Source organism: Cotesia glomerata, linkage group LG1 (assembly GCF_020080835.1).
Source record: "Cotesia glomerata isolate CgM1 linkage group LG1, MPM_Cglom_v2.3, whole genome shotgun sequence".
NCBI classification, from domain to species: Eukaryota; Metazoa; Arthropoda; class Insecta; order Hymenoptera; family Braconidae; genus Cotesia; species Cotesia glomerata.
Window position 1 is genome coordinate 22,735,222 of NC_058158.1, and position 15,291 is coordinate 22,750,512.

Below are 15,291 nucleotides of genomic sequence, written 5' to 3' on the forward strand. Positions count from 1 at the left end.
TGACCCATCTTAAAAACCAGCTAATGCCATCACCCACGTGTCCTCAACTCCTACAGAAGATCATAAACGCGTTGTTCCCCGAACAAAGCGAGTTTAACTACCTATTAGCGCAGAATGAAATGGATGGCATTCCATCTGTCACGGAAGAAGAACTGATGGAGGCTTGTAATCGTGTAGGGAACAATAAAGCGCCGGGATTGGACGGGGTCCCCAATATTGCTTTAAAAAGAACTATGATAGCAGTGCCATCATTGTTCCTGGACGTCTACGACACATGCCTCAAGAAAGGGATTTTCCCTCGGAAGTGGAAGCAGCAACGACTAGTACTACTTCCAAAAGGGAAAAAGCCACCAGAAGAACCGTCATCTTATCGACCACTTTGTATGTTAGACACGGCAGGTAAGATATTTGAGCGTATAATCCACCAAAGAATAGAAGCAGATGTCGATCCACTCCTGGCAGATAACCAGTATGGTTTTCGGAAAGGACGATCAACCCTGGACGCAATCAATCTGGTTGTTGCAACGGCCAAGGAGGCAATCGAAGGGATCAGATGGAAGGGTGGAGCGAAGAAGTACTGCCTGGTGGCCACTTTGGACATCAAAAATGCCTTCAACTCCGCCAACTGGGACTGCATTATGCAAGCCCTGGAAGAGAAAAACGTACCAGGATACCTACGTAGGATAGTGGCTAGCTACTTCACGGACAAAATCCTGAGATACGACACGAAGAATGGTCCAAAAGAGTATGATATTACCGGAGGTGTACCCCAGGGTTCCGTTCTGGGTCCACTTCTGTGGAATGTCATGTATAATGGCCTGCTGAGACTGACTCTTCCAAGAAATGTCAAGCTTGTTGCATATGCAGATGATGTAGCTGTCGTAATCGTTGCTAAACACCTAGATGAGATAAACCACATGTTCGGTATTACCTTTGAGAAAGTTAACCGGTGGATGGACTCAATGAATCTACAACTGGCTAAACAGAAGACTGAGGCTGTTCTTATTACCAGCAGAAAAGTGATAGAGACCATAAAGCTGAAAGTCGGAGAACAAGAAATCACATCACAACCATATATCCGATATCTGGGAGTGATGCTTGATGCCCGACTCAACTTTAAGCAGCAAGTCGAACACGTGAGTGCAAAAGCATCAGCAGTGGTAGCTAGCTTAGCACGACTGATGCCAAACTTCGGAGGCCCAAAGCAGAGCAGAAGACTACTGCTATCATTTGTAGTCACATCAATGCTCACTTACGGAATATCTATCTGGGCGGACGCACTAGAGAAACAAGAATCATGGAGAAAGGCTGGACCAGTCTACCGTCTGAGTGCCTTAAGAGTAGCGAGCGCCTTCCGCACAATATCTATGGAAGCAGTGTGTGTCATTTCCGGAACTTTGCCTCTCAGAGCCTTAGCTGAGGAAAGACGGATCCTTTACCAATGAAAGAAGTCAACCACACTAAGCATTGAGGAGCTTAGAACAGAAGAACGGCAGAAGAGCATAAGTCGATGGCAACTACAGTGGGATGCCACAGTGAAGGGTAAGTGGGCGCATCGTCTCATATCAAGGATCAACGTTTGGCTAAACCGGAGTCACGGTGAGGTCAACTATTATCTTACGCAGATGTTATCAGGACACGGCTGTTTCCGGGCGTATCTCCACCGCTTTTAGCATCATAATTCACCGGAGTGCCCGTCCTGCCCAGGAGTCAATGAAGATGCAGAGCACGTCTTCTTTGAGTGCCCACGTTTTTATCCACAGCGAGATGAGCTGGAGAATATCCTGAAGAGGAAAATCCAACCAGAGACAATAGTAGAAGCAATGCTGTCATCAGAGGCTGCCTAGAACGCCACAAACACGTTTGTCACGGGAGTCCTCTCAGACCTGCGGTCCATAGAAAGAAGAAGAGCGAATGACGCCAATTAGAAGGAGGAAAGAATAACACCTTAGCCACCAGAAGAAAGAGCAGTAGCTAGATCCTCCCCTCACGAAGTAATGCCTGACGACGGTTTCCATGAGGGATTAGGGGAAAGAGGAAAAGGGGTTTAGGGTTTAGTGGGTAGGGGCGCTAGCGTCAAGTTTTAGTATGACACTGCGTCGAGTCGCCACATATCCAGGCCAAACAGCTATGCCTAGAATCCGTAAAAAGGATTCCCCCCCCCTTAAAAAAAAAAAAAAAAAAACACACACACACACACAGTGACAACCTCGCGGGGATAGTCAGGGAAGCTTCATGTGACCTTCAAACGTCGAGATCTGATGAAAACTCGATTTTTGCAAAACGGGGTGAAAACAATAACTTCCCGATTTTTTATAATCTTCGATTTTCTTATCAGGACGTTAAAAATATAATTTTAGACTCTTCTTTCACAATTATATTGAAAAAATTGCAATACATTGTTGTGAGCAAAGAAATGTTTTAAAAAACATAGTTTTTTTAGAATGAATATCAAATAATTATAATGTTAAGGCTTGTTTTCTTTACTACAAATTAAAAAATTCAATAGTCATTACTAGGGCCGAGAATTTAGTTTTTTTAAAAGAGAGAGACAGAAGATAGGCGTAGCCAATCGTTCTGATTGGTCGTAATAAATAAATTGTTTTTTGTTTATCGCTATTAAGTGAAGACAGCAGCTTGAATAAAAAATAAAATTTAGATTGCTAATCCAACATGAAAATATAAAAAATATGTCAAAAAAAAAAACAGGTTAGTTTGCAGATGTGAAGGTGCTTGTAAACAAATACAAGTCTGTGCTGCTCAGATAAATAAAGAAAAGAATTTGAAACACCGTGTTGTAACTAAAATGTTTAATGAAATGAATTAAAAGTGAACAGTGACAAGCTGGTGATTTCGCTGGAGATCGCGTAAAGGAATTGCTCCCGGTCTCACTGGTAATTTTGCTGGAGATCGCACTGACGGTCTTTTTAAAGGTCTCGCTGGAGGTCACGCTAGAAATCTTGCTGACGGTCTCGCTGGAGATCACGCTGATAGTTTTTCTAGAGGTCTCGCTGTCGGTATCACTGGAGGTCGTTTTGCTGGGAGTTGTGCTAATGGTATAGCTGCCGGTCTCGCTGGTAATTTTGCTAGCGATCACAGTGACGGTTTCGCTCGAGATCACGCTGACGGTCTTTCTGGAGTTCTCGCTGGAGATCACGCTGATGGTCTCGCTGGAGGTCGTTTCGCTAGAAGTTGTGCTAATGGTATTGCTGCCAGTAATGACTCATTACATTAAGATAAAGAAATTCAGATTTGTAAATATTAAAGTTATGTACTTTTTATGTTCATTAAAAATTTTAAATGTCTTGTAAAATGTTATTAGTACTCATTTGTAACAGTATTATAACTGATTGAATACGGGTGAAAAATTTATGGTATGCATATGAACAAATTGTACTGTGGAATTTGTATTAAATATAAATATTTACGGTTCATTTTTTTATGTTTTTGTGTTAAAAATTTTGTAACACAAAATATAAAAAAAATGAACTATACGTATTTATGTCTAATACAAAATTTGCAGTACAATTTGTTCATATTCGTATCATAAATTTTTTAACGTATATACAGTATCTCTCAATAATAACGTTAACTAATACTCATCTATTGGGTAACTTTTCTATAATTAAAAGTTATCATTTTTCAACTATAATATTAACAAAAATTTATTCATTTTCGCAACAAAAGGATAACATTTTGTTTTCTAAAAGTGAACCTTCTGTTATCTTAAATATTATATTTTGTTATCATTTTTACTTAACATTTTTTTAACGTAAATATGTTATCAATTTGTAACTTTTTGAGATAACTTCTTGTAAGGACATTAGGGATATATTTCGGTAGAAAATTTGTCAACTTTTTGAAAGTGGAGATTGTTGGCATCTAACTGTTTTTAGATAACTTTTTGATGTTATTAAGTTGCAAGTGTGCCGCTTGGGATGTGAAGTAGGAATGATCTATAGATGATCTATCATTCTTATAAGAGCGGATTTTGTGACTACCTACTTCCAATATGGATTGCGGGGATGGGTGTTAACAATGAAAATTTTAAATTTCCAAGCTATAGATCCTATATGCTCCAAATTTGATAAGAATCTGCTATATGTGATGTAGTAATAATTCATGAACGAATTTTATAATATCCCACCCTAAAAAAGATTACGGGGGCGTTAACAATGAAAAATTCCCGATTTAAACTATAGCTCTATAAGCTTCAAATTGGGTAGGAATTTTCTGTGTGAGATGTAAAAATGATATCCGAACGAATTTTACGATAGCTCACCTTACAGGAGTTTGCAGGAGTAGGTGTCAACTATTAAAATTTTTAAGTTCCAAGCTATAGCTCTTATTGTCGCCAAACTTGATAGGAGTTCTCTCTTTTTTATTTGTAATACAGAAATGATTTAAGAGCGGATATTACGACGAACCACCCCTAATAAGAATCGCAGGGGTGGGTTAACAATGAGAAATCTTAATTTCCAAAATATAGCTTCTAAAAGCTGTAAATTTGGTAGGAATCTTTTATTTGTCATGAGGAGATCATCTCAAAATGGATTTAAAAAAATTCTACTTCCGATGAGGATTGCGGGGGTAAGTGTGTTGCTAAAATTTGCTAAAATTTCAATTTCTAAACTGTAACTTCTACAGTCTTCAAATTTAGTAGGAATCTTCGTGGATAATGTCAAGTTCAGCTGAGAATGGATTTTCTCGAATTCTAACCCCAAAAAGGATTGCGGGGGCGTTAACCATAAAAATCTCTAATTTTCAAACAATAGTTTCTATGGACTCAAAGTTTTGTTGGAACCTTTTATTTATAATGTAGAAATCATCTCGAATAGGATCTTACGAAATTCCTCCCTAACATAAGAGTGCGGGAGTGATAATTGTCAAAAAAATTCATATTCTTCAAATACAGTTCCTATAGATATAAAATTTGATAGAGTCTTAAGAGAAACAGGAAATTACAGGGATGGCCCTCGAGGTCAACCGATTTAAAAATTTTATTCTTTATGTCAATTATTATTCATTTTTGGAAGATGGCCACGGGAATGTTATAGTGATAGCACATTAACAATTACAATAACTATTAGCTAGAATAATCACATGAATAAAAGGTACAGGCCAATCCGATGGAATTTGGAATCTGCACTGATAGAAGGATTTCTTACTATTTAAAAAGATTTCTTTGTATTTAAGAAATCATTTCTTAAACATCATTTTTTAAATACAAAGAAATATTTCTTAAATATTAAGAAATATAAATACTAAAAAATATTTCTTAAATACATCAAAGAAATATTTCTTAAATACTAAGAAATATTTTTTAAATGCTAAGAAATGATTTCTTAAATACAAAGAAATCTTCTTAAATGCTAAGAAATCCTTTTATCAGTGTGTGTAAGTCAAAACAATACTCCAATTAAATTTCAAGTTTAGGTCTAAAAATACAATTCTATTCAATCCTAAATACAATTATAAGTGCCCAGCGAAGCGGGCGGGTAACAGCTAGCTCTATATATATATAGGAGACTTTCTATAGATATAGTCACTCATCACGATATCTCTGAAACTATAAGACCTAGAGACTTGAAATTTTGTAGGAATATTCCTTTCGCTGAGTAGAGGTCAGCTAAGAACGGATTTTACGAAATTCCACCTACAAGGGAGGTTGCGGGGGCGTTAACAATGAAAAATTCCCGTTCTTAAACTATAGCTCCTATCGACTCGAAATTTGGTAGGAATCTTCTCTAAGAGATGTAGAAGTAACCTATAAACAAATATTACGATATCTCAGCTCAGAGAGGGTTGCAGGGGTGGGTACTAACAATGAAAATTTTTAATTTTCAAGCTATAGCTTCTATAAACTCCAAATTTAGTAGAAGTCTTCTATATGTGATATAGAAATGATCTAAGAATGGATTTTACAACATGTCAACTCCAATAATGATCGTGGGGGTGGGTGTTAACAATAAAAAATCTTAATTTCCAAAATATAGCTTCTAAAAACTCTAAATTTGGTAGGAATCTTTTATTTCTCATGTAGAGATCACCTCAAAATGGATTTCATTAAAGTCTACTTCCGATAGGAATTGCGGAGGTGGCTGTTAAAATCTAAAATTTTCATTTTCAAACTGTAACTTCTAAAAACTCCAAATTCGGTGAGAATCTTCGTGTATGATGTCCAGTTCAGCTAAAAATGAATTTTATCAAATTATAACCCCAAAAGGGATTGCGGGGGCGTTGATAATGAAAATTTCCCGTTTGTAAAATATAGCTCTTATAGACTCCAAATTTGGTAAGAATCTTCTATATGTGATGTAGAAATAATCTAAGAGCAGATTTTACGACGAATAACTCCTAATAAGAATTGCGGGGGTAGGTGTTGACAAAAAAAATCTCAATTTCCAAAATACAGCTTCTAAAAGCTGTAAATTTGGTAGGAATCTTTTATTTGTTTTGTATAGAGATTATCTCAATACGGATTTCAATTAATTCTACTTCCGACAGGAATTGCAGGGGTGGGTGTTAGAATTTCAAATTTCCATTTCCAAACTGTAACTTTTACAAACTCGAAATTAGGTAGAGGAATCTTAGCGGAAAGTTAAAAATTAGGAAAACGGTAGACCCTGAAGGTCATCCGTGCAATATCCCGCTAATTTCATACCTAGGTGCTTAAAATTGCACCAATGATGTTTTTGAGCTCTCCGAGCTCAAAAATACAATTTATGTGTTATTTTGAGCTCTCTGAGCTTAAAGGGATAGCTTTTCTATGCTTTTGAGCTCTTCGAGATCAAAAGTCTGATAGAAGTTTTGATCAAACACAATTTTTCAAATTTTCAAGCCGCAATAACTTTTGAATGAAATAACCGATTTTTACGAGGTTCGCAGCATTCGACGCAATTTTTTAAGCATTATAAAGAATCTGTAAGTTTAATTTGATCGAACCAGGAATTTCGGAGTAATTCCGAAAAAACACTTTTTTCGATTTTCTTTCGTCAACGATAACTCACGAACGAATGAACCGACTTTGACCGGACCGGCGGCGATCGACGTGGTTTTCTGATGTTAAGAGCTGATTAGTTTTTGAAATCTATCGGTAGAGCCGTTTGAAAATTATTTAAAAAAATGTCGGAGTTATGTTAAAAAAATTCTTGTTTCCAAATATTTCGTCGAGGATATTTCTCAAACCAATTGACTGATTCTTACGTTCTTGGCGGCGATTGACGCGGTTTTTTAAACTCTAGAAATTATTCTATTTCATCAAAAACGATCCGAAAAGAAATGTCGAAGTTATGCGAAAAAAACACTTTTTCCGGTTTTCTTTCGTTCACGATATCTCTTAAACGAATCAACCGATTATGACCGGATTAGCAGCGATCGATGTAGTTTTTCAAGCTTAAGGGCGGATTCGTTTTTGAAGTTGATCGATAAAGCCGTTTAAAAGTTATTCCAAAAAAATCACTTTTAAAAAAAGTTTTTTTCTTGGTTTTTTTGAGATTTTTCAAAATTTCTCAAAATCTATCGGTTCGAATTGGTTCAAATTCACAGGAAATCTAAGTTTGAGGGAACTCTTTAGAACGCCGTTTGGGAGGTTCCGATCGGTTTAGCCGTTCAAGAGTTATAAGCGATTCACATACTCACACACACACACACACACACACACACACACACACACACACACACACACACACACACACACACACACACACACTCGGGGCAGAAGAGATACTGCTACCGGGCGCGTCTCCCCGAGCGGATGGGAGAACGCTCGCTGTCCTTGGATGACACTTAATCTCTTAGTTGATGAGGTACAGCGGGTAGGAGCCAAGCAAAATAACCAAACAAAATGTGCTCCCGTGGACAAAACTCCCCTTTAATGGGTTGGTCGCACTAACTGACCTAACAAGACGATCGTTCCCTGCTGTGACCCACTGGGAGTGACCGGAACCTCGTGTCGTAGTTTCCGACGATGCAGGCCACGGCTGATGTGAGCTTGCTCTGCCGAGGTGTAAGTTGCAGCAGTGGATCAGGAGCCAGCCACTTCGGGCCTTGATCAGGAAGTACGCAGTGAGTGTTAGAGATCGGAATCTTCACCGCTCCGAGCGAGTCTAGTCCGTCCGTGTATTCCGGGGCTGGCTAACTGTCGGCTAGGCCTCAGGGAACTGGGGTAGGAGTACTATCTCCGAGGGTACACCCGTTCCTAGTTATGACAACCCGCTCCACTCCGTACGATGGGCTGGTGAATTTAAAAGTATGAGTAAAATTCAGGAAAACAACAATAGTGAAAACGGGCCTCATGCCCAACAAGCAGCGATTGAAGCAAGCGCTGAAATGAAGCGGTCGCAAGCGTTTGAACGCCTTGAAAAGCTGACTAGTGAGCTAAATGACTTCATCCAATCTAAGGTCAATATCCACAAGGAGATTAAGACCAAGACGACCAGCGTAGCCAATGCCCTCCAGAGATTCAAGAAACTTGATGAAGAATGGTGTTTAACAGTACGACGCACTTCTCGCACTACACCGGAGAGAAGCATTCAAGCAACTATCGTGAATGAAGAAGCAATGGACATTGGAGCCGAAGGTGACGGTGAATCAGTCGTGGAAGACAGAATCAGAACTAGCAGCAAGTCAACTAAGAGAAAAGATCGATCTTCTCCCGACCCAACGATCTGCCAAGTTGTGAAGAAAAAGGACCTGAAACCAAGCCCTCCGAAAAACACGGCAGTGCAGAACGCCGGAAAAAAAGAGGTGACTGAATGGCAGAAGGTCCAATCCAAGAAGGAGAAGAAGGAGCAAGCGAGAGAGCGGTTACCAAAACAACCGGTGAACAAATCTCGGCCGGAGCCTAAGCGGGAAAAACCGCGAAAATTCACCAAACCAGATGCCTTAATTATTCGACCCGTTGAGAAGGCAAAATATGCCGAGATACTGCGTCGGATTAAAAAAGATGTCCCACCAGATCAGTCCCGTGACGTCGTTGACAAGGTTCAAAAGACGAATGATGGGAATATGCTCATTACGCTTTCCAGAAAGACCGCAGACACTCGGGATATCCTAACCCTATAGACGGGTGCGGATATCATGGTTGAGTGCCGACCGGGCGCGTCCCCGGGTGGCGGATAGGGGGGCTGTGGGCTTGTTTGGAGAAACCTGGACCCCTTACAACAGAGGACAGGGATCTCTAATCAGATCCCGGCCAGCAGAGGCCGAAGGAAGCACAACCAGTGTAAAACCTGGCTTTGGGCGACCTCGACCCTGCCGCGGACCAACTCCCCTAAGCTAAGGTGGGAGCCATCGTGCCGATGGCTGTATGGTACTAGGGTTATAGTGCCGCAAACGATGCCCTTGGGGCAACAGGCGCAACCCCATTGTATTTATGCGCCTTCCGCTGGCATGCCAGGCTCTGTTAGCGGTGACCTTTAGTTCCTGGAGACTCGTGGGACCAAAATGGACAACACAATAAACCCCAACGGACTGGGGGACTCTGCGGAGAACCCCAGTCCTTCCATGAAAATGGACATCGTGGAGGAGGCACAGGGCTCAGCAAATGCCGGGCACAGTGACTCCTCCAAAGATATCATGAAGGAGGCACAGGGCTCGACAAATGCCGAGCACAGTGACTCCTTCAAAGATGATAAAGACTCCTCCAAAGATGATGGAAGGAAGAGGAACCGCAGTGGTGCTGCAAAGAGACGGGCCCGAAGAGCCAAACTGGCCCTAGGGACCCAGGCTCTGGAGCAAAACTGCGGGACTACTCCTCCCACCATCTCCGTGGCCAAAGTGGAGGAGGACCCCAAGGGAAAAAGCAATAAAAGGCCTAGACCCGAGGGGAACACTCCACCAGAGGCTAAGAGTTTGGCCAAAAAGGGCAAAATAGCCCACAGGCCGAGCGGCTTCAGTGACGCCGTACGGGCGAGCAGGAAGGTGGCAATAACACCTTCTGGCTACCCTGAGGTGCTACTGAGCCAAGAGACCAGCGACCTGGTAACGCAGGCACTCGTTGGAGCGCTGGATGCTGTCCCAACAGGACAAGCAGTCCCGTGCTTCGAGGGATGCCGGTGGGAACAGGGAGTGCTGTGGGTGACTTGCGCCGACGAAGACTCCAAAAAGTGGGTCCTAAGGACAGTCCCAGCTCTCAGGGCTAGGGAGGGTCTCGTTCTCCAAGTGTTGGAGAGGGAGGCTCTTCCTCGGCTCAGGAAGCTGACGGCGGTCCTGGGAACCAACGAAGAGAGCGGAGTCATTATGAGAAGACTCGCTCGCCAAAACCCTGGACTCAACACTGAATTGTGGAGAATCTGGGACAGACGAACGGTCGGCAAGACCGTTCACCTAGTTCTGGGGGTGGACCAGAAGTCACTGGCGACACTCTCGGGGTGCAATTACTCACCCCACTTCGGATTGGGTAGGGCTCGCTTTTACGAGGCCCAATCCAAATCCGGAGGGGGGAAAGAGAGCGCTGCCGGGGCTACTGAGCCCACACCCAAAACCGAGCCTCCCAAGGGAGGACTGTCGACGGGAGAGGTCGAGCCGGCCAAGGCTTCGGATGCCAAGGGCGGCTCGATCCCTCCAGAGGGACGAGGGACTTCGGTCGCTGCCACCCCGCTGGAGAGCCGAGAGGCCTCCCGTGGAGAGGCACAAGCGACGAAACCGGGTCCTTCTTCCCTAACGACGATGCAGGGCATAGGGTCCCTTCTGAAGCCTGCGCGTCTCCTAATTAGGAGTGCCTCCGAAGAAGATGGAACGACCCCCGAGGGACGTTCCAGCTCCAGAGGAAGGCCCACTAAAGCGGAGACGCTAGCTAAAGAAGGGGCCAAAGGGCTTAAGCTGGGTAAGCAATCTACCCTTGCTCAGGCCCTAGCCAAATGGGAGAAAGGGTCCGGCACATTGAAGGAACCAAACACCCAAGGCAAGAGAGATGAAGATGGGCATGAAAATGTCCCCATCCCCCTTGACACACCTTAACTCCAACCTTCCCCACATTCCCACCTCCCTTCTTCCCGCAAATTCGCGAAGACCGTCAGCAATGCAGCAACTACAGCTGCAGGGCAGACGACGTTTTCGCAAATTAACTTACAGCACTGCAAAGCGGCATCTGCTTTACTTAGCAGAGACCTAGCAGTGAGGCACACAGATGTATCCCTGATACAAGAACCCTGGACGTACAAAGGGCAAGTATTAGGGATAGAACTGAAAGGTGGCAGTCTGGTCTATGGTGAATCAGAGCAGGGGCCTAGGGCCTGTATCTTCATAAACAGGAAGCATACAGCGCTCAAGTTGCACCAGTTCTGCACCAGAGACCTGGCTGTTGCCTCAATAAAAATTCCCATAGGAGAAACTAAGGCGGATATCATAATAGGATCTGCCTATCTCCCCTATGAAGATACGACAGTGCCCACTGAGGAGGTCATTAGACTGGTGGAGCACTGCAAAGTCAATGATCTGCCACTCATTGTGGGGTGTGACGCAAACGCACATCACATAGTGTGGGGCAGCTCAGACATTAATAGAAGAGGCTCAGCATTGCTGGAGTACCTCTCAACCACAGGCTTGGAAATCCTGAATGAAGGATCCAAACCTACCTTTGTCACTTCTCGAAGGCAAGAAGTGATCGATATAACACTGGGCTCTCGAAGGATAGCACAGGAAATCAGAGGCTGGGAAGTCAGCAAAGAGGATTCTCTTTCCGACCACAGACAGATAAACTTTTTAGTGAGAGGCAACAATAGCAACGGAACTCAGGACACTTATAGGAACCCCAAATCTGCGGACTGGCTCAAATATAAAAAAGAGCTAAGAAACAGATTGGGAAGACCTGTAAGAGGACTGAGGAACGTGCCAAGGATTGAGCAAGTGGCCGAACACTTGCAACAAGCCATTGTTCAGTCCTATGAGATTGCCTGCCCACTAAAAGTTAGGAAAAGCAACAAACGGGTGACATGGTGGAATGCAAAGCTGAATAAGCTTCGCACCCTGTCCAGAAAGTTGCTGAATAAGTCCATCAAGACAAAAACGGACCAAGACTGGGCAGACTATAAAGCTGCCCAAAAACTGTATAAAAAACATATCAAGGTCTCAAAACTAGACGCCTGGAGGAGATTCTGCGGAGAGCTGGAGGACTTACCACTGGTGGCCCGCCTACGCAGAATCTTTACTTCAGGACCTAAAACAAAACTCGGTGTCCTCACCCTACAAGATGGTAGAGTGACTGAAAACAACGAGGAAACATTAGCGCACCTCTGCGAGGTTCATTTTCCTGGCTCGGAACTCATGGAACTGGAACAGGAAGAAGCCTCAGAGAATGCGATAATAAAAGCAGTCACGAAACGAGGAGACTGGAGCACAGCCGTCAGAGTGATAACACCTGATAGAATAAGGTGGGCAATTGGAAACTTTGAAAGGTTCAAGAGCCCAGGGGTGGATGGGATCTTCCCGGCTCTTCTGCAGGAGGGAAGAGAAATCCTCATCAAACACCTAACTAGACTTTTAGGGCCTGCCTGGCCCTAAGCTACATACCGAAGGCTTGGCGTGAGGTCAGGGTTGTCTTTATACCAAAACATGGCAAAAGCAGCTATGACCTGGCCAAGTCCTTCAGACCTATTAGCCTAACATCGTTTCTCCTCAAGACATTGGAAAGACTGGTGGATAGGCACATAAGAGATAATGCACTAAACGACAACGCCGGTGCATTATACACAGCACGCATACCAGGCAGGCAGATCCGTCGAAACGGCCCCTACATGATGTGGTTACCTACATTGAAAGGGCCTTTCGAGGGAAGGAATCGGTCCTGGGAGTGTTTATAGATATAGAAGGGCGTTTGACAATACCCCTTCGAATCAATATGCGAGGCTACAGAGCTCTTCGGGGTAGAGAAATCTATCACCGGTTGGGCTCATTTTATGCTTCGCACAAGAATAGTGACTGCCGGACTCAGTGACACTAGAGTCCGGGCCCGTGTGAGAAGGGGCTGCCCACAAGGTGGGGTTACCTCCCCTCTCATGTGGATCCTGGTCATCAATGAGCTCCTAGTGGCACTAGAAAACCTAGGAGTATATGCTGTAGGCTACGCCGATGACGTCGCACTGATGATTAAAGGCTCAAGCCCGACGGAGATGAGATGGAGAACACAACGTGCTCTAGATCTCATACAGAAATGGTGCATAGGAAAATCTCTAAGGGTTAACCCCAACAAAACAGAGATGGTACTCTTCACCAAAAGAAGGAAGCTGAAAATTACGGCTCCCTCTATCTTTGGCATGGAGCTTAAATTCTCAAAGGAGGTACGCTATTTAGGCGTAACTCTAGACAGTAAGCTCACATGGAGAAGCCATATCGAGAAGCAGACCCAAAAAGCAACTGCCACTTTCTGGGCATGCAGAAGAATATTTGGCATAACATGGGGCCTGAAACCAAGACTGATCAAGTGGGATTTACACGGCGATCTTGGTTCCACAGCTCACCTTTGCCTCTGTTGTATGGTGGCCTTCGCTTAAGAAGAACATCAACATCAAGGCATTCCTAAAAGTCTACCGACTGTCGTTGCTAGGGATAACTGGGGCTCTAAGAACCACAGCTACCTTAGCAATGGGGGCGCTCCTGAACCTGGAGCCCCCGCATATCACTGCAGAAGCTCTTGCTATGAAAACAGCAATGAGATTGCTCTTTAACGGACACTGGACAAGGGCTAGAACGGGACATGCAGCCATCCTAAGGGACAGGGGACTCGACAGATTCCTAACCCAAGGAGGAGACATGAACCCTCGAAGCTACCACTTCAGACGTCAATATAAGGTCCTTATCCCAAGTAGGCAGGAATGGGACGAGGAAAACAAGAGCATCCTGTCCCCCATAGGGCTAGTCTGGTATACGGACGGCTCAAAAACGGACAAAGGGGCAGGAGCTGGAATTTATAGCAGTGGACCGAAAACAGAAATCTCTCTGCGGCTAGGGGACACTGCTTCGGTTTTCCAGACAGAGGTATACGCGATCTGGGCCTGTGTAGAGCACATTTCTAAGCTCAACCACAGGAACAAGCACGTATACATCTGCAGCGATAGTTGCGCTGCGCTCAGGGCACTAGAACAAACTGAAGTGTCCTCGAGACTAGTGCGAAAATGCATAGACTCCCTAAATGAATTAGCAGAGTATAACAAAGTCAAACTACTGTGGGTACCGGGCCATAGCGGGAACGCAGGAAATGACAAAGCAAATGAGCTGGCGAAAGCGGGAGCTCGTAAAAGAGACCCTGAACCAGTAATCAGCATAGCGGTGCCTTTTAGTCTCATAAAGCAACACGCTTCCCTATGGACTAACGACAAGTTTCAGGAAGTGTGGGCAGAGGCAAAAGGCATGATGCATACGAGGGCACTTTTTAAAGGACCCTCCAAGACATTAGGCTTGTCCTTGATAGGGCTCGACAAGAAGCTGCTAAGGCTAACTGTCGGGTATATCACAGGACACTGGCTAACCGGCAGGCATCTGAGACGCCTAGGCATCTCAGATCACTCGATGTGCCCCAGATGCCTATCGGAGGAGGAAACTCCTCTACATCTAATCCTCCATTGCAGAAAACTGGCAACAGCCCGAAAGGACATACTAGGATTCTGCGATGGAGAGTCTATTGATATACAGGAGATTGGCGTGGGACAGTTGCTTCACTTCTTGAAGCAGACAGGCCTGGCCAATCTCCAAGATATATAACGTAACCAACCTAGAAGGGCTGAGTACAATGGTCCAATAGGACTGAGTGCTTGGCTCAATGTCGGCTACAATATTCCCTCCCCCCCTAATTCTATTCTATTCTAAGACCGCAGACAAAGGACAAGCTTTGCTGAAGACCGTCAAGAGCATCCTTAAAGAAGAAGCGCAAGTCATCTGTAAAGGCCCAGAGGAACAGCTTGAAATCCGGGACATTGACGACGAAACAACTAAAGACGATGTCCGGAAGGCCTTACATGAGGCAGCTGGAAATGACTACGAAATACCTGAAGATGTCATTAAAATTCGTCCGGCCTACAGAGGTACTCAAACTGCTTCCGTACGATTGCCAGCAGCAATAGTGCAGAAGATACTTGGAAAGACAGGCAAAATAAGGATTGGCTGGGTAAATTGCCGTGTCAGAGCAATTAAGACACCACTACGATGCTATAAGTGCTGGCACTTTGGGCACACTACTGCCCAATGTAAAAGCGAAGTCGACCGATCTGGGCTTTGCATCAAATGTGGGCAAACAGGTCATCAAGCTGCTCAATGCCAAAATAAAGTGAAATGTGCGTTATGTGCAGAAAAACC

General features: G+C 43.9%; 1 protein-coding gene across 1 annotated transcript; it reads left to right on the plus strand.

Annotated features, from left to right (window-relative positions):
- The first annotated feature begins 13,584 nt into the window (after window positions 1-13,584).
- On the plus strand, window positions 13,585-14,700 carry LOC123271435. The gene has a single exon (XM_044737798.1). The coding sequence runs from the start codon at window positions 13,585-13,587 to the stop codon at window positions 14,698-14,700; it is 1,116 nt and encodes a 371-aa protein (XP_044593733.1).
- Window positions 14,701-15,291: the final 591 nt, after the last annotated feature.